Genomic DNA, 23112 nt, shown 5'->3' with positions numbered 1-23112 from the left:
CAATAACAGCTTCTCTCCTTACACTCATTCACCCTCTTTCTATTTTAAGGTTTTATTCTACGATAAAGATTTTTTAAGTGAGCAAACGATGAGATATTATTGAAGTATATTTGCATGTAATTTAGGGTGGGATTTGTTTTTGTGAGGAATTTGAACCCTAGGCAAAGGATTTGTCTAACTGAATGTGTTTGATGTGTGAACTTCTAATGATGCATTGACTCATTAAATGCAGAATGCATGTGGTTATGTTTAAATAATTCCTCTGAAACTGGCGAAGAGTATAATCCAATTTTAGGTTCATAGTACTTAAAGTACTTAAACTTATTAAGTGAGAGGAAATGAAGTGCAGTGTTCATAATAGCAAATTTCTTTAAAGATTAAGGTCTTACTTAAAAGGAGCACAGGGTTTATTTTACTCTCTAGAAAAACACATTAGATTCTTCAAAAGCAGGAGAAGGAAAGGCAGTATTCTGCTAGATATCAGGGGCTCAGATCATTTTTTCCGGGGCAGTCATGGTCATCTATGGGTGATTTGAATTCTCCATTGTCTCATGGTGCCATGCTTCTTAACTTCTTAGGATTATTAGAGTCTAGTCTTTACTCAAGCTCTTAATTTGTTTTCCAGAAAGAAACCTATCTAACCTCATCTATGAAGAAAATGAAGGATCAAAATAAAGACATACATCAAAGAATGCTTTTAAAGTTTAATCCATTTTCATTTACCCACATCAGGCTCAAAATTTGTAATTTTTTTCTACTCTGATGTCGAGAACAGTAAATCTAATTCCATTTTGTACTAGTATTCTCATCATAATTCAGATGGTATAGGCTCTGGTAATAGTTATTAAATTTAATCATCAGTAATCCTTGCAAGTAGAATGATGTTGAATATAGCTCTTGATTTCTCTTTTACCAGAAGATGTTTGTTGTCTCACTCATTCCCAAGCTCACTCTGCTTTCTCTCCTCTCTGTATGCTGTGGGAATCTCATTTGTTTTCAGCTCATGAAGAGAACACAAAGCACAGGAATGTGGGGATGGTTTCAATTTGCTATTTCCTGTCAGAATCTTCAACAAATTAAGTATAACTTAAAGTTTGCATATCTTGAGATTTTTCTCAGAAGTCTACCATGTCAGGTACAACTATTTACACAGAGCTTTAATATATGGGTATAAATATTATATGATACAAATTTTCTGAATGTATTATGGAATCAAAATGAGACATGGTCAACATATTTTACATGGAAAATGGAAAAAATGAACGAAATTCCAGGAAAACGATCTTTTCTTCTTCCAAAATTTCCATGGATGTCTGCTGCATGAAGGCAACTTAACATAGAATTTACAAACAATAGTGCTAATAAGTACGAAGGTTTAGTTAGGAATTCAACAAGAAAAATGTTCTCACCCACAGTAACCAGGTTGCTTTAATTCTCCAGCCTCACATCAATGTACAAAGCCCTCTGAGCAGAGTTCAGGCATTGTCATTCCTCTTGGGAGAAGGCCACAGACACATCCTTGAATATCAACAGACCCTGGAACAAGAGAATTGTTTGACCTTGTACTAGTAGAGTGCATTCTTGTAAATAGGTAGACTTGAGGAAATTAGGGATGTAAATGTTGAAGGCATTTAATCAGACCAATGATTTTAATATAGTGACCTTGTATAATGGATGTTCTACCTCTGTATAAACAGTGTGACACAACAGGTTCACAAGCAATACACACAAAACTACACACATTTAATGTCTGGACATTGTTATGTATCTGTTTTGGATGCTGTGATTATGTCCCATAGGATCAGAGTGTACATGACACAGAAGGAACACTTATGGTGAGGAAAAGTGCTTTAATTGCTGTTCCTGTAGATCATGGCCATGTACTGCTCTTCTAACAATTCTGTGAATTCTTTGATTTCACATGATTCTAGTCTAACATATTCAGCTTGTGTGGTTGAAATTTATGTCTCTTGCCATTCCATTACATAGCAATGTGGTAGATATGTAAGGTATAATTCATGGTTAGATTCACAGGCAAATATTTTTTTCTTTTTTCCACTTTAATTCTTTGTGTAATAACATTGCATACTGTTACTTTAAACATTAACATATAAGAGCAGGTAATCCGTGGGAATACTTTTACATGTATTTTTGAGTCATTCACAAGCAGCTAGAAAAAGAAACTTCAACGACATTTGACACCATCTAAACTTTACCTAACATAATAGGATTGTGACAACTTAGGCTAAATAACAATTTCAGATATTTGGGAGAATATTTCATTTCTGTTGAGTTCTAAAAATTGAGGGAAGGCCTGTTACAGGATATTTTCTTGCATTGCATGCATGACCATGTGTGTAATTTTTGCTTCACCTGCCTAATATGCCTGATTGGTTCAATAAAGAGCCAAATGACCATTAGCTAAGCCTGATTTTCATGGAAATAGAGAACAGGGGGAGATTCTGGTGGGGAAGTAGATGCCAGCAAGACCAATAGCAAAATGTAAGCAAAGAAGGACAGGTAAAAAGATACATGACAGAACATAAATTAATTGAAGCAGGCACATTTGAATTAGAAGATGTAGATTGGAACAAACCTAATTAAAGGCCAAGTTTTCACAAATGATATCTCAGTGTCATAATTGGAGACCTGGTTTCCCAATAAGATAAATCCAAGTACAATGTCTGAAAATAAATACTGTGATGTTTAAGTCGTTTCTAAGCAAGTACTCATAATTATAAATGTGGATTCATTCAGAAATGACATATTTAATGTCAGTGAAAGAATATATGAAATTCTGTCAGAAAGAGGAAACCACATTTTCCTCATACTCAGACACTGGTCAATAATAAGTATATATGAGAAACAATATGCCTGAGGGCACACCAGAATACTGAGGAAAGCAAAGAAGAAAGACTGAATATCGAGGTTGAGATAGGACTGAATAAAGGTAATGAACACCACTTATAAAACCAGATATATACACAAATTCTATTCTACCTCTAATACTATCACAGTTATTTTTCTTTTTCCAATGGATAAGTTGATAAATATTTATTCAAAAACCAATGTGTAAAACTCCTTTTGTCATACTCCAGCGGTTCTGTTCCTAATGACTATTTATTTTTGGGGGAGAGTTTGAAGCAGGCTTTCTCTGTGGCTTTGGAGGCTGTCCTGGAACTAGCTCTTGTAGAACATGCTGGGCTCGAACACACAGAGATCTGCCTACCTCTGCCTCCCAAGTGCTGGGATTAAAGGCTCCCAATGAATATACTTACTAAATGAATGTACATTTTTGTACAGAGTTTGGGTCTGGTTAATTGCAGCGTTTGTATTTTTTGTTGTTTGTTTATTTGAAAAAATTACATAATAAAATTTAAAATATTTCCAGCAACAAAAATTAATGACTTGCAGTATCTGAACATATAATATTTCCAGAAAAGTGAGTATGTTCACTGACCTGTGACATGGTTACTGGAGATATAGTCATTTATTTCTGCTTTTATTATTTTAGTTTCTCTTTCTGGAACAATGGGCATATAGATGGCTTGCACTTATTCATATAAGGGATGAAAAAAAGAAAAAATTAATACTTAGAGCTGTTAAATTAATGTCAAATACCAGATATCCAGATAATGATCCTAAATCAGAGAACATTGAACGTCATTTAAACTTGAAGGGAAAATCAGTCTCAACAGTATTATTATATCAAGTAAGAAATTTATCTTAAAATTGATAGAGACAGAAGTGCATTTCAAAATCCTCTCATGCTAAGATAATTATTTCAACTAAAGCAGTTTTGCAGACAATAATTAGAGTTAAAATTTATACAGGAAAATCTGAGGTTTTACCCACGAGAATATGGGATATAATTAACTTCATGTGAGGAATCCTAAATTCCACAGAACTGGGAGTTAATCATACTGCTAATAATAAAAGGTAGCTACAACATCAAAAAGAAAGACATAGTAAATAAAAATGCCATGACCAATAATCTAGCCACTCTGGAAATCTATATGGACAAATCCTTAAATAAATAAATCCTCGACTTAAATAAATTTAGCAAGTCAACCCGGCTCTGTCATTCCTTGGCATATTCTCAAAGGACTTCTCCAAAAGTACTTGTTCAGCTACATTCATTGCTGCTCTCTTCACAATAGCTGCGAAATGAAAGCATCCTAAATGTCCCTCAACTTGACAAACTGATAATGAAAATGAGGCACACATAATCTACGAAATACTCTTCATCTCTAAAGAAAATTGAAATCATGAGATTTTCAGCTAAATAGATGGACCAAGAAAAGATCATATTGAGTGGATACACTCAGACCCAGAACAACAGAGATGGCATCTCCTCTCTTATAGGAAGTTTCTTAGCTCCAAACTTTAGATGTGAGTACACAACCTGAAGTAACCAGAATATCCACAAAAGAAAAAGGAGACTCCTGTGTGGAGCAGGGGAATAACGGGCAGGAGAAAAAAAACAGGAAACAATGATATAAAAATGAGGAAATGGAATATGTGTGTCTGTCTTTCTGTCTCTGTGTGTGTGTGTTTAATGGAGAAGAGACAGACACTAACAAAAAGAGAGAATAAGATAACATTAAGGATGCCTGAAAAGGTCTTTAAGCTTCTAAATATTATCATCTATAAATGTGGCCGTAATACATCTTAGTGTCTATAAGCATATACAGTTAGAGTATAAATGATATCTTCCTGTCTTACTTCATGATCATCTTCACCGGACCATGGACATTCTTACAAAGCACCCACAGCATCCTGCTTTAATATTGTTGGTCACTGCTGTCCTTGACATTTCCAAAACAGTTCAATCTACTGTGGCTGTCCCTGTTGCCTCCCAGATGTATCAGTTGAGCCCCTAAGCTGAAGTATCAATGTGCTTCAGTCAGCCAGAAGACTGTTTATTCTCTGTGCAGGTCTTCTTGGCGTGTCAATGTGTGACGTGACAACCTGAATGTTCATGGGGCGGCCATCTAAAGTGACACCATTGTACTGTTTCATAGCGTCCAGGGCATCTGCCTTCCATTCAAAGTGCACATGTGCTGTCCCCAAATGTCGTCCAGAGCGATGATAGTGCACAGCAGCTTTCTTCAGTGTTCCAAACTCTGCGAAGAGTTCCTGAATATCCGAATCTGACACCCCGCAGTCAAGGTTTGACACCAACAGCTGTCCACCCATCTCCATGCCGGTTTCACCCCAGAAGCTTCTGTCGAAGAGGTCATGCTGCCACTTCTTGGGAAGTTGTTTAGGCCTGCTGTAGGTAGCCAGCGGGTCCCTGATGCTGCCTGCAATGCTGCCAGAGACACAGGGCTGGTTCCTCAGAGGCCCGCTGTCTCGATTTCCCTGCATGGAGGCCTGCATGGTACCGCAGCGGCCGCCCTGGGAACCAGCCCTGCTGCAGCCCCGGCCTCCACCAAGACAGCCTTGCTGTCTCTGGTTCAGCTTAATGATGTCGTCCAAAGACATATCCATTTTGTCGGCCATGGCGGACACGCAATCGGGCCTCCTGTTCTTCAGAATTCTAATTCATGTTAATAAACCTGGAATCAGATATCAGGGTGTACACTTAAAAATTGGATTACAGACCCTTGTCAACACCACCTGCTTTATAACTCCTTTTCTAGCTGGGAAAACACTGGGAACTGGTACCATGAAACAGTATCCTGTGCTTTTCCAGGCTCAGGAGTGCAACACGAAGTACTCAGTACAAAAATACCAATTTTTTTTCTTTTTCAGAGAAATGTTCTCATCACGAAGCCCAGGTCATTGTAGAACTCAGTATGGCAAAGGGATACCATATATCTCACTGAGATCCAGCTGTCTTTGCCTCACCAGTGGTGGGATTAAAGTTGTTTGCCACAAAGCTGTCAAAACACTTTTCAGAATTCTATATTCACTTAAGAGTGCATATTTCTAAGATGAAAAATTAGTGTTGGGTAAAAATTTCAATTTTAAATGTCAGTGTTTACACCTATGCCTATGGAACTCAAGAAACACTAACATTGGATTTGATTTCATTTCCTGGTTGGGAATGCACAGTCCCTACTTTTTATGTACCACTGTTTGAATAGGAAAGTGATTTAACGTGGAAGTGAGCATGGATGACTGTATACAAGAAGAGCTTTGTCTTGTCTATTGTAGCAAACAGAACTTTTTGCAAATATCAACGCTTAAATTCAAATATTCTGCTAGATAATTCTATAAGAATATTTTACAATGAATATCAGTAAAAGGTAAAGAATAGTCAAGTTCATATAATGTGGACTTTGTTCATAATGGTAACACATCCACAGCATAAATTCAGTGCCAGATTTCTTATAAACAGCAGAGAAATTATTCACATCCCTAGACCATTCCTTCTTGTGTCCTGTGCTGTTGACTGGTGACTTTCCTATGACTCCTGACCAGGAACCTGTGGCTGTGGATAGTTTTTGGATCACAGTATCTTGACCTTTCCTCCACACTTAGGTTTGTAACCTGTGATTCCCTTCATTGCAGGCCTGGAAGTTCTACCTGTGAACTGGTGCTTGACATTTAAATCTTTTGTTACTTGGTATCCCAGAATCCAATGACTTTGAATCCTCTGCCTTACTCAATTCTACAATCTTTCCCTGCACACTTCTAAAATCCAACCCTCTCCCAACTTCTGTTTACATCTAAGTGGCCCCACAACAATGTACCAGTCATTTCTGCTGACTTGGGCTGCCTTCAATACAGCACCAGCTGTGAGGTATACTTGAACTACTCTGCACAAACTCCCCAAACACTTGCTGCCAATATACACTATAACTAGAACTAGAAGGACCCTGTGCCCCAGTATCTGATCCCCACAGTTAGTATGAATCCTTTAAATAAAAGATTGGCAGATTAACCTTGACTTGGCTACCAGATTCCTGGGCTACATTTTACACGAAAAGATAACACCTAAACTCAGAAGCCAGCTTCTCATGGTCAACACAAATATGACAAGCCAAAAGTAAATACTGCAATTGTGACTTGGGGAGAGACCTTTCAGGAACTTGGATTCTGAAAAGAAGACTCATGCCTTAAATCCCACCACAGGGGAGGCACAGGCAGACTGATTACTGTGAGTCCAAAGCCTGTCTGTTTTACAGAGCAAATTCCAGTACAGGCTCCAGAGAAATACAGAGTAACCCTGTCTCAAAATCCAAAACAAAAAAACAGAAAAAAAAAAGAAATAAAAAAAGGCCAGGTAGTTTTGGTGCACAACTTTAATAACATCAATCAGGATGCAGAGGCAGGCAGATCTCTGTGAGTTTGAGACCACACTGGTTTACAATAGCTAGTTCTAGGCCAGCCTCCAAAACCACAGAGAAACCATGCCTCCAACCTCCCCCCCAAAATATGTGTCTCAATATGTTAGTGACCAGTGCATGCCAGTAGCTAACCGCTGAGTTCATCCTGCACTGTACTGCTGTCACCAGTAGATGGTGGTCTTATCATTGTAGTAACTCAAAAACATGTTTGTCTTCTGTGGCTGATGCTAACTAAGGTGCTTAGACCACCATCCAACACACACTGCCCCCACCTACACCTAGGTGAATGCCAAGGCCAGATGCAGAAAATAGGAAAGGTATGTGTAGTGATATTTTGTTGTAATCTAACACACAAAGCTTGCCTGATAATTAGAAAAGCAAAGTGGCCAACCCCTAGCTCTTACCTCTGTCTCAGTCAAAATGGGCAATACTGTCTCAATGAATCCTCAGACTGCAATGATCTCCACCAAACCTCACATTGCACTGCTCCTGTCTCCTCCTGCCTTATATTCCTCTCTCCAACAAGTCATCAATCCTGTTCTCACCTCCCTAATCCTGGGATTAAAGGCTTTTGACCCTAATTGCAGGGATCAAAGGTTTGAGCTCCCTTTCTCTTTTAGATTAAGTCATTCTTGTCTAGGCCAGGGAGGCCATGATCTAACAGAGATCCATCTGCCTCTGTCTCATTAGTGCTGATATTAATTGCATGGCCACCTCTGCATTGTCTCTATGATTAACTAGTGGCTTAGGTGTGTGACTAACTAGTGACTTTGATCTTAACTAGGAGTGTACCTATCTAGTGGCTTAGCTCTGCAGTCTGATGGTAAGGCAAGCTTATTGTTTAGATTATAAACAAAATATCTCTACACTTGCATTTTTGTCAAAAATAAAGTTACAACTAATATATTATACATACAAACTTCATTTGTTTGAATACAAACAAAATATCTCTATGGGTATATGCTGCCTGGCCTAACATCATTTATACCTTCAGTCTAAGGCTCTGGGAACACTGAGGAAGAGGAGGAATAAAGGAAATTAGATGGGAAAGGGCTAAGACATGCCATTCTCTAGACTCCTTACAGCTGTTGCAATCAGTAACTAACCACAGCTGTATTTACTTGCACTGACCTCACACTAGACCTCAATCAGTAAATCAATCTAGGAAAGGGAAAGACTCACAGAGCCCCACCTTCAATTCTCAAATCCTCACTGTGGATGCATTTTACGAGGAGATACATTGTCTTTGGCTGTAGTCTTCTCTTGAGCCCAAGTTCCAACACACAGTTCCAAATCCTCAGTCTCACAAAAGTCCCTGGTTAATCCGGTGTATCTCAATCAAAATCAGTAGAGAGGAACACAGTGGAGTAGAAATGTAGGAGGTGAGGGGAGGGAGTATTTGATATGTGCATGCACAAAAATCACAGGCAGTGAGTGTATACATGCATACGTGTGAGCAGAAAACTGGGATTGTAATATGTGTCACCATGTAATACTATTCAGTTGTAAGAAAAATTGAAATCATGTTTGCAGCTAAATGGGTGACTCTAAAGAGATCACACTGAATGAGACAAGTCAGACCCAGAAAGAAAGACAAAGTTCCTAGCTCCAAATCATCAAATGGGAGTCCACAACCTGAAGTAACTGGAATACCAGACAAGTAAAAGGAGATTCCTGTGGGGGGTGGAGGAACAATGGACAGTAGAAAAAAATAAACAGGAAACGATGATGTAAGAAGGGAGAAATGCAATACAGATGTGTGTGTGTGTGTGTGTGTGTGTGTGTGTGTGTGTGTGTGATTAATGGAAAAGGAGCAGACATAAACACAGGAGAGAAAGGGAGAAATATAACAGTACAGATGTCTGAAAATGTCATAAGTATTCTTACTATTATCATCTATCAAAATGCCTATAATACATCTCTGTTTCTGTAAGGATATGCAGTTAGAGCATAAATGAAAATTTTCCATCTTAGCTGATGATGCCCCTCAAAAGAACCACAGATTTCTAACAGAGCACCCACAACAGTCTGCTTTGATAATGTTGGTCACTGCACTCCTTGAGATTTCTAAAACAGTTCAGTCTACTGTGGTTGTCCACTTTCCCTCACAGGAGTAGCATTTGAGACCCTACAGTTGAAGAAGCCATGTGCTTCAGTCACACCCAGTAGACTTGATGTGGAACAGAATATAAACCCTCCTCCCTGGGGCTAGCTTTCCTGGTATCATAAGGCAGCATGCAAGCTTTTAAGGGCGGGAACCAACATCCTACCCAGGTATGAAAATTATTCATCATAAGAATGATCTACCCTGCATGATAACATGAAGGGTGCTGTAGTGGCACAAACAAATTGGTGGTAACCAACAGCTTCTATTTGGACTTAAGTACTGTTGAACAAGAGGGAAATCATGTCCAGCCCTGGAAAACTATCCTGTTTCTGGTGGTTAGGGAAGGATGGATCTTGAAGGAGAATCTAAAACCACTATGTATGAATCACATGCATATTCATATAAAATTGGTTTGCCTACCACTGTCAATTCTCATGTGGAAATTCTAGTAGTTATAGTAGGATAATTCTGTGATCTCTGTCAGTGGATATCTCTAGAATTATTTATATTGAACCGACTGTGGCAAAAGTGAATTCATCTCATCAGATCTTTAGCTACTGTCTCCTCTCCCTCCTTTTTCCAGGGCTCCTTGTTTGGCTCCGCAAGTAAGCAGGTCTGGGTGATCAGTGAGTCCTGCACTTGGGAAAGAGATCGTTTAGAAAGTACCTAGATTTCCAATGCAGTAGTATACTAAGTAGATAAAGACACAGAATTCTTCAAGCGATTCTCCATTGTCATGCAGAGTCATAATACTGAAAATACCTAGAAAGCATTTTCAGTGAGTGTAACTTGAATGCCACTTCGAATCACTTCCCAGTCAAATCTCAGGATAACAAATGGAACTGAATGATCAGAACCAAAAAAACCATAAAAGAATATATTAAATAATTCATTATAGATCAAATTTGTTGGAAGTCTTAAATTTGCCAAAGGGAAATACACTTAAGATGTAATTTTACAAGAAATACTGAGGAGGAGCAAACAAGCTGTTCTCACCCACAGATACCAGACTGCTCCAAACATATGACAACATTTCTGAGTTCAAAGCACTGTAAGTAAAATGTCCACAGTTACATAACTGGGATGAAACAGAACAAAATTTAAACCACAACAGGATTTGTAGCCAGAATACTAATTAGTCTTAATAAACCCAGGGTCAGAAATCAGAGTTAATGCGGAAAGATCAGAGAATCAAAGACCCAATCCCACGTGCGACTTCTTACCTCTCTTGAATCCTCAGGCCAAAATGGGGAGAACCTGTGTCTAGCAATCCTCAGACTGAAGGGGGTGAGCTGGCTCTCTTCCTGACTTATATACCTCCCTCTGCCAAGCCACACCCCTTCTGTCTCCACCTCCCCAGTGCTGGGATTAAAGGTGTGAGCTCAGTTTCTCTTTTAGAATGATTCAATCTCTTGTAGTTCATGGTGGCCTTGAACATTTCCTCATTTCAAATGCTTAAATTAAAGGTGTGGGCACCACTGCCTGGCCTCTATGGCTACCTAGTGGCTAGATCTACACTCTGGTTTTCAGACAAGCTTTATTTGTTAGAGCATAAACAAAATATCACGATAAGGTGGAACAATTGTTTTGGGGCACAAGTTTAATCCTAGTATTTTGGAGAAACAGGTGAGGAACTCTCTGATGTCTAGTTCCATTTCTTCTACATGTTGATACCAGGGAAATACAGAGAAACACTGTGAGTTCAGGTCTCAAACACAGTAAACACAAGAAACAAAATAAGTTTGGTCATATTGAAAGACCCCTACCCAGGACTCCCTAGGGAAAGAAAAACAAGGCCAGGACATTGCCTAATGAAAAAACCCAGACCAGGTGCCTCGCCCAGCTGGCAGGATGTCAAACAGGATCTATGGTCACCAGAGCAGTCATGGGACCCGGATAATAATTGCTGAAGCATGCCGGGGTCTTTCATGAGGTAATACCAGGAAACTTAGTACGTGGGAACTACCCCTGCCCCCAAGATAAACCAATGAAATGCCTGTTGCTATGCTGATACTTATGTAACCATTAAAACTCTATAAATATTGTGCTCCCTGCAAGCCCGGTATGCTCTGCACCCGAGTTGCAGTAGCATCCGCAGGTGCCTGTGTACTCAATGAATCACCTCTTGCATTTGCATCCAGTGGTCTGGCCCCAGTTCTTGGGCACAGGGTTCGGTTCAGTGCCCGGCGCTTTGATGCTGAGGTCTTTCAATATGTCCATGGACAAAGTGCTTAGCTTGGACCAAGGAGACAAAAGACGTTTCTGGATATTTTTCTAATATTGATGAGTTGTCATAATTCTAAAAGATGCTTTTCAATTTTATCCTATATTATACTACATTCTCTTTTTTCCTCCTTCCCCACACTCTGGGGACATGGTTTCTCTGTGTAATCCCAGCTATCCTTAAACTCCCACTGTAGACCATGCTGGCATGAATCTCCAAGATACACCTGCCTCTGCTTCCCAAATGCCAACAATTCCTGTTTTATAATACCTTTCTAAATGTGAAAATAATGTGATCTGATACCATGAAACAGTATACTGTGGTTTTCCATGCTCTACGGTGACACATTAAGAAGTCAGCACAAAAAAAACATTTCATTTTTTCTTTTCTTTTTTATCTGAGACAGTGTCTCAGCATGAAGTCTTGGTTGTAGTTGAACCCTCTATTGAGACCAGACTCCCTGCCACACATTTTGATTCACCTGTCTTTGCCTGCGCAGTGTTGGGATTTTAAGTGTTTACCACCAAACTCTCAAAGACACTTTTCAGAATGCTGAATTAAATTACAGTGTGCCAAATTCTAAGATGGAAAATTAATGGTGGTTAAGTATTTCACTTTTAGGATGTGAGGGCAAACTGGCTGTGACATCTGTCACCCCATTGATCTCCAGGGTTGGTTCGGCTGATCTGGCTAGCTAGGAGGGTATCCACTCCCTCCTTCACCTCTCCATGTGTGTCCCTCCCGAAGCTGGGATTGAGCTGGGGAATGGAGCCCACAGTAGATTTTTTTGGAGACATGCACACAACAATGGCACAGACAAGGACAGATAAGTTACCATGGGAATAGTTTGATGGAGAAAGGGCTTTAGCATTTCCAGCTGACACTTGTAGACCTTCTTTATCATTCTGTGGATTCATCCTTTGTACTTAGCACGTTGGTTCTTAAACCAGGTCTGGAAAGACAAAAAAGATGTCACAAGAGACTGCTGTGCTATTGCAAACATGCTAGATACAATACTTGTGTCTAAAAACTACCTATTTAAATCCATAGTTCTGGGGATCCAAAAGAAAGTAGTAAGGGAGCAAGGTTTATGATCTGACACATACAAACTTGGGAATCTTCAGCTACAATTTCTGGGGTTTTACAAAGGTCTATGATGTCTGGGTACATGACACATTGCCAGTACCCATATTAAATGGTAACCAGGTCGAGCTATAGATGCAAATTGGTCCACCTTACACAAATTTTCCAAACTATGCCAAGCATTTAGGAATCAAGGAGACTGTGGTATTCTGCTTATTATACTGCTACCCTGGATATTCTGTCTGCAGTAGAGAGAGACAACAAAAACACAGACCTTAATCACATACTCAGTCATGCCAATAATCAGTGCCAGCTCCATGCCTTGATCAAAGCTTGGGTACTTGCACTGATCAAAATGTTCTTGGAAGAGGAGATTTTGTTCCTTAGAGTACATGGTACATTTCTTCTGCTGTTTATTTGGAGATTCAGGGTGAACTTGCTTGTCACCGTATTTATTTGATGGTACCAGAGGACCTAGGGAACTCTCAGAACCAAAACTGAGTGAAGAACATGACAGCATATGTTGAATATGGTTCACTATATTTGTTCCCAGTGTTGGGAGACTTATACCCACTGGGAAACTTGATTTCATTGATTGTTCTGGGGACACTAGTGGTCCTAGGTTCCTTTCAGGATCTAAAAGACATTGGACACTAGCTTGTATTAAGTTTCCTGAAGGAAATCAGGGACACTGGCACCATTGCATACTTGAGTTTTTTGTAGGCTCTTGAGGCATTTGAAAATCTGTTTCCCTAGGGGCATATTGAGGCAGTTGGTAATCAAGATAAGAGGGTGGCTCTTGCAGAATATGGGGATTAAAATGTTTTTACTTGGCTGGGTCTTTAGAAAGACATCTAGACATTGGTAGACATGTAATCATACTGGGATGTTATGTTACTGGAGAAACTTCATATCCTGGACAACCTGAACATATGGAAGTGGATCAGTCAACCTGCACAGACCCCATACTTTGCATATAAAGCCTTTGGAGCATTTTCTCCCATGTTCTATGGAGTAGAGATCATTCCAGATGTTCAGCCTTTGTCTCTACCTGCTTCTGTGTCTCCCATACCTGTGTTATCATTATTGAAATTAACACACATTTACTGAGTCCATAAAGCAATTTAAGCTAATGAACTCTGGAAATGGAGAAGTTTAGGCAATGTGTGAAAGTTCTAGGTACACTTATCTATGTCTGGTTCCTTGTATACAAAAAGTATACAAGAGAGTATACAAGAGAGTATTCAAAGAGAAATTCACACAGCCAAAATCAAAGACTGCTCCTGTAGGCTCCCCTGACATATACAGAAGTCTTTATAGCCACCTCACCTTGGATATCAGCAGATTCAACCCATGTTACTGAGATCCCCACTGGTATTGAAACCCTACTCTTAGGACATAACCTTAAATTTACATCCACCTTGGACAACCCAGAACGTCTACCTATTATAACCAGTCATCATCCACCCTTCCCTCCCTTTATTGTCAATCAGTATTCCCCTCCCGCTAAGGAAACCCTGGCCCAGATCAGGATATCTTTCTCTATTGAGAAGATATATGCAGTGATAATTTGGTTGGAGTCTGTAAAACTGGCAGAGGCCTGCAGCCATCCTCTAAGGTCTCCTGCCCATCTAGAACCCCTGTACAAAATAAATTTGTACTGCACTGGACAGTGACCATATTCATAAATGGGCCTCTAATCAGATTATTGCAAAGTGACCCTCCTGTTTCCATCCCAGGTCCATCATCCCATAATTCATTCATTCTCATGTTTTCATTTTTTTCCAATTGAGACAGAGTCAACCCACAAAGTCTTTACTGTCCTCTATCTGCCCAACTCACTGGGATTCCTGTCCACTGCCTCCTCCTTGGGCAATGGGAAGTTTAGTACACATATACAGTATGGTTACCCATTCTTGATGGGGAAGGACCTTCTCAGTCTTAGACCTTACTGTGTGTCACTCATTTTTTTATTTTATATATGTTTTTAATTTAAATTAGAAACATGCATGCTTCAAATGTCTATCCTGGTTCCCCACTTCTGCCTCCACCAGCCCCACCCCAACTGTCAACCCCCAGCCCAATCCCCACAGCATTCCCCAGGGAGGGTAAGGCCCTCCTTAGGGAGATCTCCAGAGTCTGTCATTTCATCCAGGGCAGGACCTAGGTCCTTCCCCATGTGTGTAGGCTGAGAGAGCATCACTCCATTTGGAATGGACTCCTAAAGTTCATTTGTATGCCATGGTGAACACTAGTCTACAACCCAAAGCCCCAGAGATTTCTATGGCCTCCTCACTGACACTACATTCATGGAGTCGGGATCAGTCCCCTGTTGGTGTTTTAGTCATCAGTCTGGGATTCAAGAGCTCCCCGTTGTCCAGTCAGCTGTCTTTGTGGGTTTTACCAGCACGGTCTTGACCACCTTACTCATCACACCTCCAACTCTGTTACTGGGTTCCAGGAGTTCAGTTCAGTGTTGTGAGTATCTGACTCAGCTTGCATCAGTCACAGGATGAAAGTTCTAGGATGTCACCAACCTTATCATCAGGTAGGGGCTATTAATGTAGTCTCTCCGCTATTACTTAGATTTCCAGTTGGTGTTATCCTTGTACATCTCTGGGAATCTTACTAGTGTCAGCTCTCTCCTCAAAGCTATAATGACTCCAACTATTATGGTATCACTCACCCTGGTCTCCTCTATTCTCACCCCGACTCAGCTTTCCTGCTCCCCCATGTCTTCTTCTACCCTCCTCTTATTCCCCTCTCTTTTTCTTGGTTCCCTCTCTTCTCCCCCCATGTTCCAAATTTGCTCAGGAGATCTTGCCTCTTTCTAATTCTCTAGGGTATAATGCATATCTCTTGGGAACCTCCCTGTTTCCCAGACTCACTGGCAATGGGATTGTAGGCTGACACTCCCCTAATTCATGTCTAAAATCCATATATGAGTGAGTACATACCATGTTTGTCTTTTTGTGACTGGGTTACCTCACTCAGGATGGTTTCTTCTAGTACCATCCATTTGCCTGCAAATTTCAAGATTCTGTTGTGTTTTTCTGCTGAGTAGTACTCCACTGTGTAAATGTACCATATTTTCTCTATCCACTCTTCAGTTGGGGGCATCTAGGTTGCTTCCAGGTTCTAGCTATTTCAAATAATGCTGCTATGAACATAGTGGAACAGACATCCTTGTTGTAAGAATGGGCATCTTTTGGGTATATGCCTAAGAATGGAATTGCTGGGTCATGTGGTAGACTGATTCTCATTTTTCTGAGGAATCTCCATACTGATTTCCAAAGTGGCTGTACAAGTTTGCATTCCCACCAGCAATGGACAAGTGTTCCCCTTTCTCCACATCCTCTCTAGCATAAGCTGTCATTGGTGTTTTGATGATTTCTCATGGTTGTTTTGATTTGCATTTCCCTAATGGCTAAGGATGTTGAGCACTTTCTCAAGTGTCTCTCAGACATTTTGGTCTCCTCTATTGTGAGTTCTCTATATAGTTCAGTCCCCCACTTTTTAATTGGGTCCTTTGGTGTTTTAGAGAATAGCTTCTTGAGTTCTTAGTAAATTTTGGAGATCAGCCTTCTGTCAAATGTGGGTAAATGAGTATCTTTTACCAATCTGTGGGTTGTCTTTTTGGCTTGCTGTCTGTGTCCTTTGCCTTACAGAAGCTACTCAGTTTCAGGAAGTCCCATTTATTAATTATCAATCTCAGTGTTTGTGCTACTGGTGTTATGTTCAGGAAACAGTCTCCTATACCAATTTGTTCAAGGGTACCTCCCAATTTCTCTTCTAACAAGTTCAGTGTGGATGTATTTATGTTGCAGTCTTTGATACATTTGGACTTAAGTTTTCTGCGTGGCAATAGACATGTGTATATCAGGAGTCTTCTACATGCCAATATCCAGTTAAGCCAGCACCATTTGTTGAAGATGCTATCTTTTTTCTATTGTATAATTTTAGCGTCTTTGTCAAAAATCTGCTGTTCATAGGTTTGTGGATTAATCTCAGAGTGTTCAGTTCTATTACACTGTCTATTTTTGTGCCTATATCAAGCTGTTTTCAGGACTGCAGCTCTATAATAGTGCTTGAAGTCAGGAATGATGATGCCTCCAGATGTTGCTTTGTTGAGCAGGATTGTCTTGGCTATTCTGGGTCTTTTGTTTTGCCATATAAAGTTGAGAATTGTTCTTTCAAGGTCTGTGAAGAATTGTGCTGGGATTTTAATGGGGATTGCGTTAAATCTGTATATTGCTTTCATTAAGATTTTCATTTTTACTATGTTGATCCTACCTATTCAAGAGCATGCAAGACCTTAACACCTTCTGGTGTCTTCTTTACTTTCTTTCTTTAAAGACTCAAAGTTCTTGCTATACAGGTCTTTCACTTGCTTTGTTAGAGTTACCCCTAGGTATTTTATATTGTTTGTGGATATTGTAAATCGCAATGTTTCTCTGATTTCTTTCTCAGCCCTTTTATTGTCTGTACAAAGTAGGGCTACTGATTGTCTTCAGTTGATCTTGTATCCTGACACTTTGCTGAAAGTATTTATCTGCTGCAGGAGTTCCCTGGTAGAGCTTTTTGGGTCACTTATGTGAACTATCATATCATCTGCAAATAAGAAAAGTTTGACCTCTTCCTTTCCAATTTGTATTCCCATAATCTCCTTTTATTGTCATATTACTGTAGCTATAACTTCAAATACAATATTAAAGAGGTATGGACAGTGAACAGCCTTGTCTTTTTCCTGATCTTAGAGAAATTGCATTGAGTTTCTGTCCATTCAGTTTGATGTTGACTGTTGGTTTGCTCTATATAGCTTTTATTATGTTGAGGTAAGTTCCTGTTATCCCAGACCTCTCCAAGACCTTTATCGTGAAGGGGTGTTGGATTTTGTCAGAGGCTTTTTTAGCATCCAGTGAGATGATTATGTGATTTTTGGTTTTCAGCTTGTTTATATGGTGGATTACATTGATGGGTTTTCGTATGTTGAACCAACCCTGCATGCCTGGGAATAAGCCTACTTGGTCATGGTGGATGAGTTTTCTGATGTGTTCTTGGATCCCATTTGCTAGTATTTTATCGAGTATTTTTGCATCAATGTGCATGAGGGCTATTGGTCTAAAGTTCTCTTTCTTGGTTGTGTCTTTGTGTGGTTATCAAGATTATTGAATCCTCGTAGACAGAGTTTGGCAAAGACCCTTCTGCTTCTATTGCGTGGGATATTTTGATAAGAATTGGTATAAGCTATTATTTGAATTTCCGGTAGAATTCTGCACTGAGACCATCTAGTTTTTTTAGTTGGGATACTTTTGATGACTGCTTCTATTTCCTTAGGTATTATAGATCTACTTAAATTGCTTATTTGTACTTGATTTAATTTTGGCAAGTGATATCTATCCAGAAATTTGTTTATTTCCTTTAGATTTTCAAATTGTGTGGAGTACAGGTTTTCAAAGTATGACCTGACAATTCACTGGATTTCCTCAGTGTTGGTTGTTATTCTATCCTTTTCATTTCTGATTTTATTAATTTGCATGTTCATACCCTGTCTTTTGGTAAGTTTTGATAAAGGTTTGTTTATCTTGCTGATTTTCTCAAAGAAAAAACTCTTTGTAAAATTGATTTTGTATTGTTTTCCTAGTTTCTGATTTATTGATTTCAGCCATCAATTTGATTATTTCCAGGCATCTACTCCTCCTGGGGGAGTTTGCTTCTTTTTGTCTAGAGCATTCAGCTGTGCTGTTAATATTCTAGTGGAACTATTCTCCAGTTTCTTCATGTGCACACTTAGTGCTATGATCTTCCCTGGTGCTATGATCTTCCCTGGTAGCACTCCTTTCAATGTATTCCATAAATTTTGGCATGTTGTGTCCTCATTCTCATTGAATTCTAGGAAGTCTTTAATTTCTTTATTATTTCTTCTTTGACACAGGAATGGTGCAATTGTGCATTATTCAACTTCCATTAGTTTGTAGGGTTTCTCCAATTTGTTTTGTTGTTGAATTCTAATTTTATAGCATGGTGGTCTGATAAGATGTGTGGACATATTCCAATTTTTGTACCTGATGAGTTTTGATATGTTGCCAAGTATGTGGTTGATTTTTGAGAAGATTCCATGTGGCACTGAGAAGATGGAATATTCTTTTTTTCTTTGAGTGGAATGTTCTATAGATGTCTGTTAATCCCAATTGTGTCATAACTTCTATTAGTTCCTTTGCTTCTTAAGTTTCTGTCTGGTACTCTTGTGTAGAGTTGAGAGTGGGGGGGTATTGAAGTCTCCCACTATAAGTGTGTGGAGCTTAATATGTGATTTGAGTTTTAGTAATGTTTCTTTTATGAATGTGGTTGCCTTTGTATTTGGGGCATAGATGTTCAAAATTGTAACTTCATCTTGGTGGATTTCTCCTGTGACGAGTATGAAGTGCCCTCTTTCATCTCTTTTGATTGATTTTATTTTAAAATCTAATTTGTTAGATATTAGGATTGCTACCCCAGCTTGTTTCTTGGGTCCATTTGATTGGAAAATCTTTTCTCAATCCTTAACTCTGACGTAATGTCTGTCTTTGATGCTGACTAGTGTTTTTTTATGCAGCAGAAGAATGGGTTCTTCCTTTGAATCCATTCTGTTAGCCTGTGTCTCTTTATGGGCAAGTTAAGACAATCAATATTGAGTGATATTAATGACCATTGATTGCTCATTCTTGTTTGTTTTGGAATAGTTAATGGTGGTGGAATTTATGTGGATTTCCACCTCTTTTCTTTTGGCTGTTGGTAAAGTGGGATTATGCTTTGCCTATGTTTTTCTGCTTGTAGTTAACTACCTTAGATTGACTTTTTCCTTCTTGAACTTTCTGTATGGCTGGGTTAGTCGATATGTATTTTTAAATCTGGTTTTGTCATGGAATTTATTGGTTTCTCCATGTATAGTGTTTGAAAGTTTTGCTGGGTATATCAGTCTGACTTCTGCAGTCCTTTAGTTTTGGTAGAATATCTATCTAGGACCTTCTGGCTTTCAGAGTTTCCATGGAGAATTCAGGTGTGATTCTTTTATTTTTTCCTTTGTATGTTACTTGGCCTTTTTCCTTTTCTGCTCTTAATGTTCTTTTTTTATTCTGTATGTTCGGGGTTTTTACTATTATGTGGTGAGGGGATTTCCTTTTGTGGTCCACTCTATTTGGTGTTTTTTAGGCTTCTGTTACTTTCATTGGCATATCTTTCTTTAAGTTGGGAAAGTTTTCTTCCATGATTTTGTTGAATATGTTTTCTGTCTCTTTGAAGTGGATTTTCTCACCTTCTTCTATATATATTATTCTCAGGTTTGGTGTTTTCACAGTGTCCCATATTTCCTGGATATTTTGTGTTAGGGATTTATTGGACCTAAGATTTTCTTTGGTCGATGAATCTATTATCCCTATTATTTCTTGTAATTTTTGCTTTTACTTTTCCTCTCTTTCTTGCATTTGTTGAAGTTTTTCTTTTGTCTTTTCTTCCATTTCTTGCATTTTTTGGATTGTTTTTTCCTCCATTTCCTTAAATTCTTACATTTTTTGGATTGTTTTCTCCTCCATTTCTTGTATTGTTTGGTGTGTTTTTTCTTCCATGTCCTTAAGGGATTTAGGGAGAATGGGGTCACTTTACCTTTAACTAAGCAATTGTCATGGCCTCTCACAATGGTCCCCAGAGTAACTAGAGTGCTTCACCCTAAAGCAGAGAGTCCAAAGTATTTGCCTTCATCCTGAGAGATTGGTGGTCTATGCTGAATCCCCCATTAAACATCCACATCAGGCTCCACTGGTGAACTGCCCATGGCAAAACAGAACACTGACCCATGAGTGCACCATTCTAATGCAGCAGAGAACACTGATCTCGAGCATAACTCTGGAACACTGATCACTTCCTGAAGTCAGCTGCCATTCCAGTTTTGCACAGGTCTTGAGAAGAAAAGTCTCACACAATCACTATTGGTTAACCTCTTCCTGAAACCAGTTGCCATTGGAGGTCAGGCTCCACTGGTGTACTCCCCTTGCCTACAGAGAACACTGATCGGGAGCCCATCTTTCAAACTTTGATCACTTCTTGGCCTGCCAGAAGTGTGTACATGTCTTAGGAAGTAAAGACTCCTACATCACAATCACTTACCCTCTTCCAGCTGCCAGTTGCCATGGGAAATATCCTTCAAGACTCTTTGCCTGAGGTAAATAACTTAAGACAGTTTTCTCTGCTCAAATGTCTTAGAAACTACCTGCCAAGACCAGTGGAGAGAGGCCTACAGGACTCAGCTTGGCTTTGGCCCTTCGATGACACATTGTGGTCTCTCAGATCATGAACCACTATCAGCAACCAAGATGCAAAAGAGGAGTTTTACACCCCATCCAAAATCCTGGAATATTTGACAACCAATATAACCCAGAGGGATTTGCCACATCAAAAGCAGCTGCTACTGTCTCTGCCAAGAATGAGGTTCAGAAACTCCCATCTGGACCAGGAGGCAGCCAAGAAATGCACGTGTATCACAGTCCCTAATTCTGGAGGTGCAGACAGCCAGTACTATTATGCAGACCCTCAACTATCTACAGACAGTTCAGACACTTCAGGCACCACGAAGGAGCTGAGACAAGCCAAGAAAGGAAAGGGACCACTCTGATTGAAGGTCCCAGAGATATTGAGAAACACACTGAGAAGTGATCCCAGTCTGTATGCTTTCCATCCAGCCATCAGATAAAGATCTAGATCATATTTTCTGCCTAGACCAGAGAAGGCAAAAAGATTCTTGGATATGTCTCTCCTGTTTGAGGAGCATGTGCACTCTGGCCTGCTCTGCAGTGGAGTTTCTGCAAGGTCTTCAGGACCTGGACCAAGGTTGGACATGGAAAAGATCACAGGAAATTATGCAGTACCAACTAGACAATCTTCCTCTGATCAACATGAACTGGTAAATTCCCCATCTAATCAAAAGTCCCCGAAAACTGAGCAGGTTTTGAAAACTTCAAAATCTGTTTCAGGGACTAGGGTCATATCTATATTTGTTCATGGATGCAGAGATCTTCCAAATATCTGGAAGATAAACACTGATGTGTCCCTTCTCCAGAACAGAGCTTAATTTCTTTTTCTTATAATCATGGATGCAATAAACATTTCATTAGTCCTGAAAGAAAACTTAGGATAGTTCATACAAGCGAGACATGCCTTAAATCTACAAATCTAGATCAAAATACTTCTCAACAATTTCATTCTGCTACTTGGGATATTCAAAATTCAAAATACATTCAAAAGGGGCTGACCACTAATTTTACATGACTTGAGAGATTAAAAACTTTGATATTTCATGAAGAGGATCCCCATTCCTGCATGAGTACACAAGCAGATACTGGTGATAAAAATTGGCCCAAATTCCTAGAACCCCTTCATTGTATGCACAAGGATCTCTTGAAGATTTAAAGACTCTCTGACACTGTCCATACCTGCACATAAGTAACTTACACATTTGCCCTCACATGGAGGAAAGCTTAAACGTACTCCCACTAGAAAGAGAGGCTCAAAACTGCATTTTTAAAAGGCATGCAGAAACAGGCTCTACTAACATGAGGAGGCCTCATTAAGTCATCAAGAGTTCACTATGGTTTCAGCCTGAAAAGGTGTGATCAAAATAGTGCCAGCTGTCCATTAACAGATGAACAAGGCCCCAAATATAAGACATCAGATGAAAGGAGCATTGATATTTTTCTGGGGACTAACACATCTCTAGATATCCCATCATTCACAGAAAAGACACAGGATACTTCAAGCTATTCTGGATGGGCTGGAGTGCCACCAACAAGTGAGAGAGGAGTTTTGGTTGGTTCCTTACTATCAGAGGGGTATATAGGCGAATTTTGCTCTGGCCTGGGTAGTTTTTGGCCCTTGCAGTTCAGTCAAGGGAAGGTAACACGATCCATTCCTGCAAACTGGACATACACATATATAACTTCCATGGGGGAACAGATAACACATTCTCCCTATTACAAACTGGGGTCCTGACATTACTGCTTTAGGGGAAGCAGATTGAAACAGGAAACCACACCATGAGGAAGCAAGAGAAGAACACAATCAGATCACAATGGCATAGAGTTACAAAAATATGACCCACAAACACCTCACCCTCTCTTAAGAACTGAGAAAGTTCTAAAACCAACCACTTCTGTCAAAGGATACATTTATATTATTATGGCAACATCTGAATCTCCAGAAATTCCTTCATCTTCTGAAGCATCCCGGGTTACTTCCAACTCTACTGGAGAGAACTTAGCAACATCCACAATTGAGGGAGGAGGTCTGGCTGATGCCTCCCCTATGAAGGTGGCTGTACTCCGATTTTGATCTGACCCTGATTCTTTTGGGCACATGCATTTCAATCACAG

General features: G+C 39.6%; 1 protein-coding gene across 5 annotated transcripts in view; it reads right to left on the bottom strand.

Moving 5' to 3' along the window:
- Positions 1-690: 690 nt before the first annotated feature.
- Positions 691-23112, bottom strand: part of LOC101835002 (THO complex subunit 4-like) — a 38716-nt gene continuing 16294 nt past the window's right edge. Inside the window, exons 2-5 of one of the 5 annotated variants that reach the window (XR_005872804.1) lie at positions 12465-12581; positions 4726-5561; positions 3461-3553; positions 1411-1536 (exon numbers count right to left, since the gene is read on the bottom strand). Coding sequence is in view for 2 of the 5 variants with exons in the window: in XM_040734848.1 (XP_040590782.1) it covers positions 4903-5505 (603 nt within the window). In the remaining 3 variants the exon portion in view is untranslated. Of the gene's footprint in view, positions 5562-12464; positions 12582-23112 lie in introns of all 5 variants that reach the window. The other 4 variants (XR_005872803.1, XR_005872802.1, XM_040734848.1 and 1 more) reach the window with 4 other exon arrangements.

Source organism: Mesocricetus auratus, unplaced genomic scaffold, assembly GCF_017639785.1.
Source record: "Mesocricetus auratus isolate SY011 unplaced genomic scaffold, BCM_Maur_2.0 Super-Scaffold_100041, whole genome shotgun sequence".
NCBI lineage: Eukaryota > Metazoa > Chordata > Mammalia > Rodentia > Cricetidae > Mesocricetus > Mesocricetus auratus.
The sequence above is the reverse complement of the archived record's forward strand: the minus strand, read 5'-3'. Positions and strand labels throughout refer to the sequence as shown.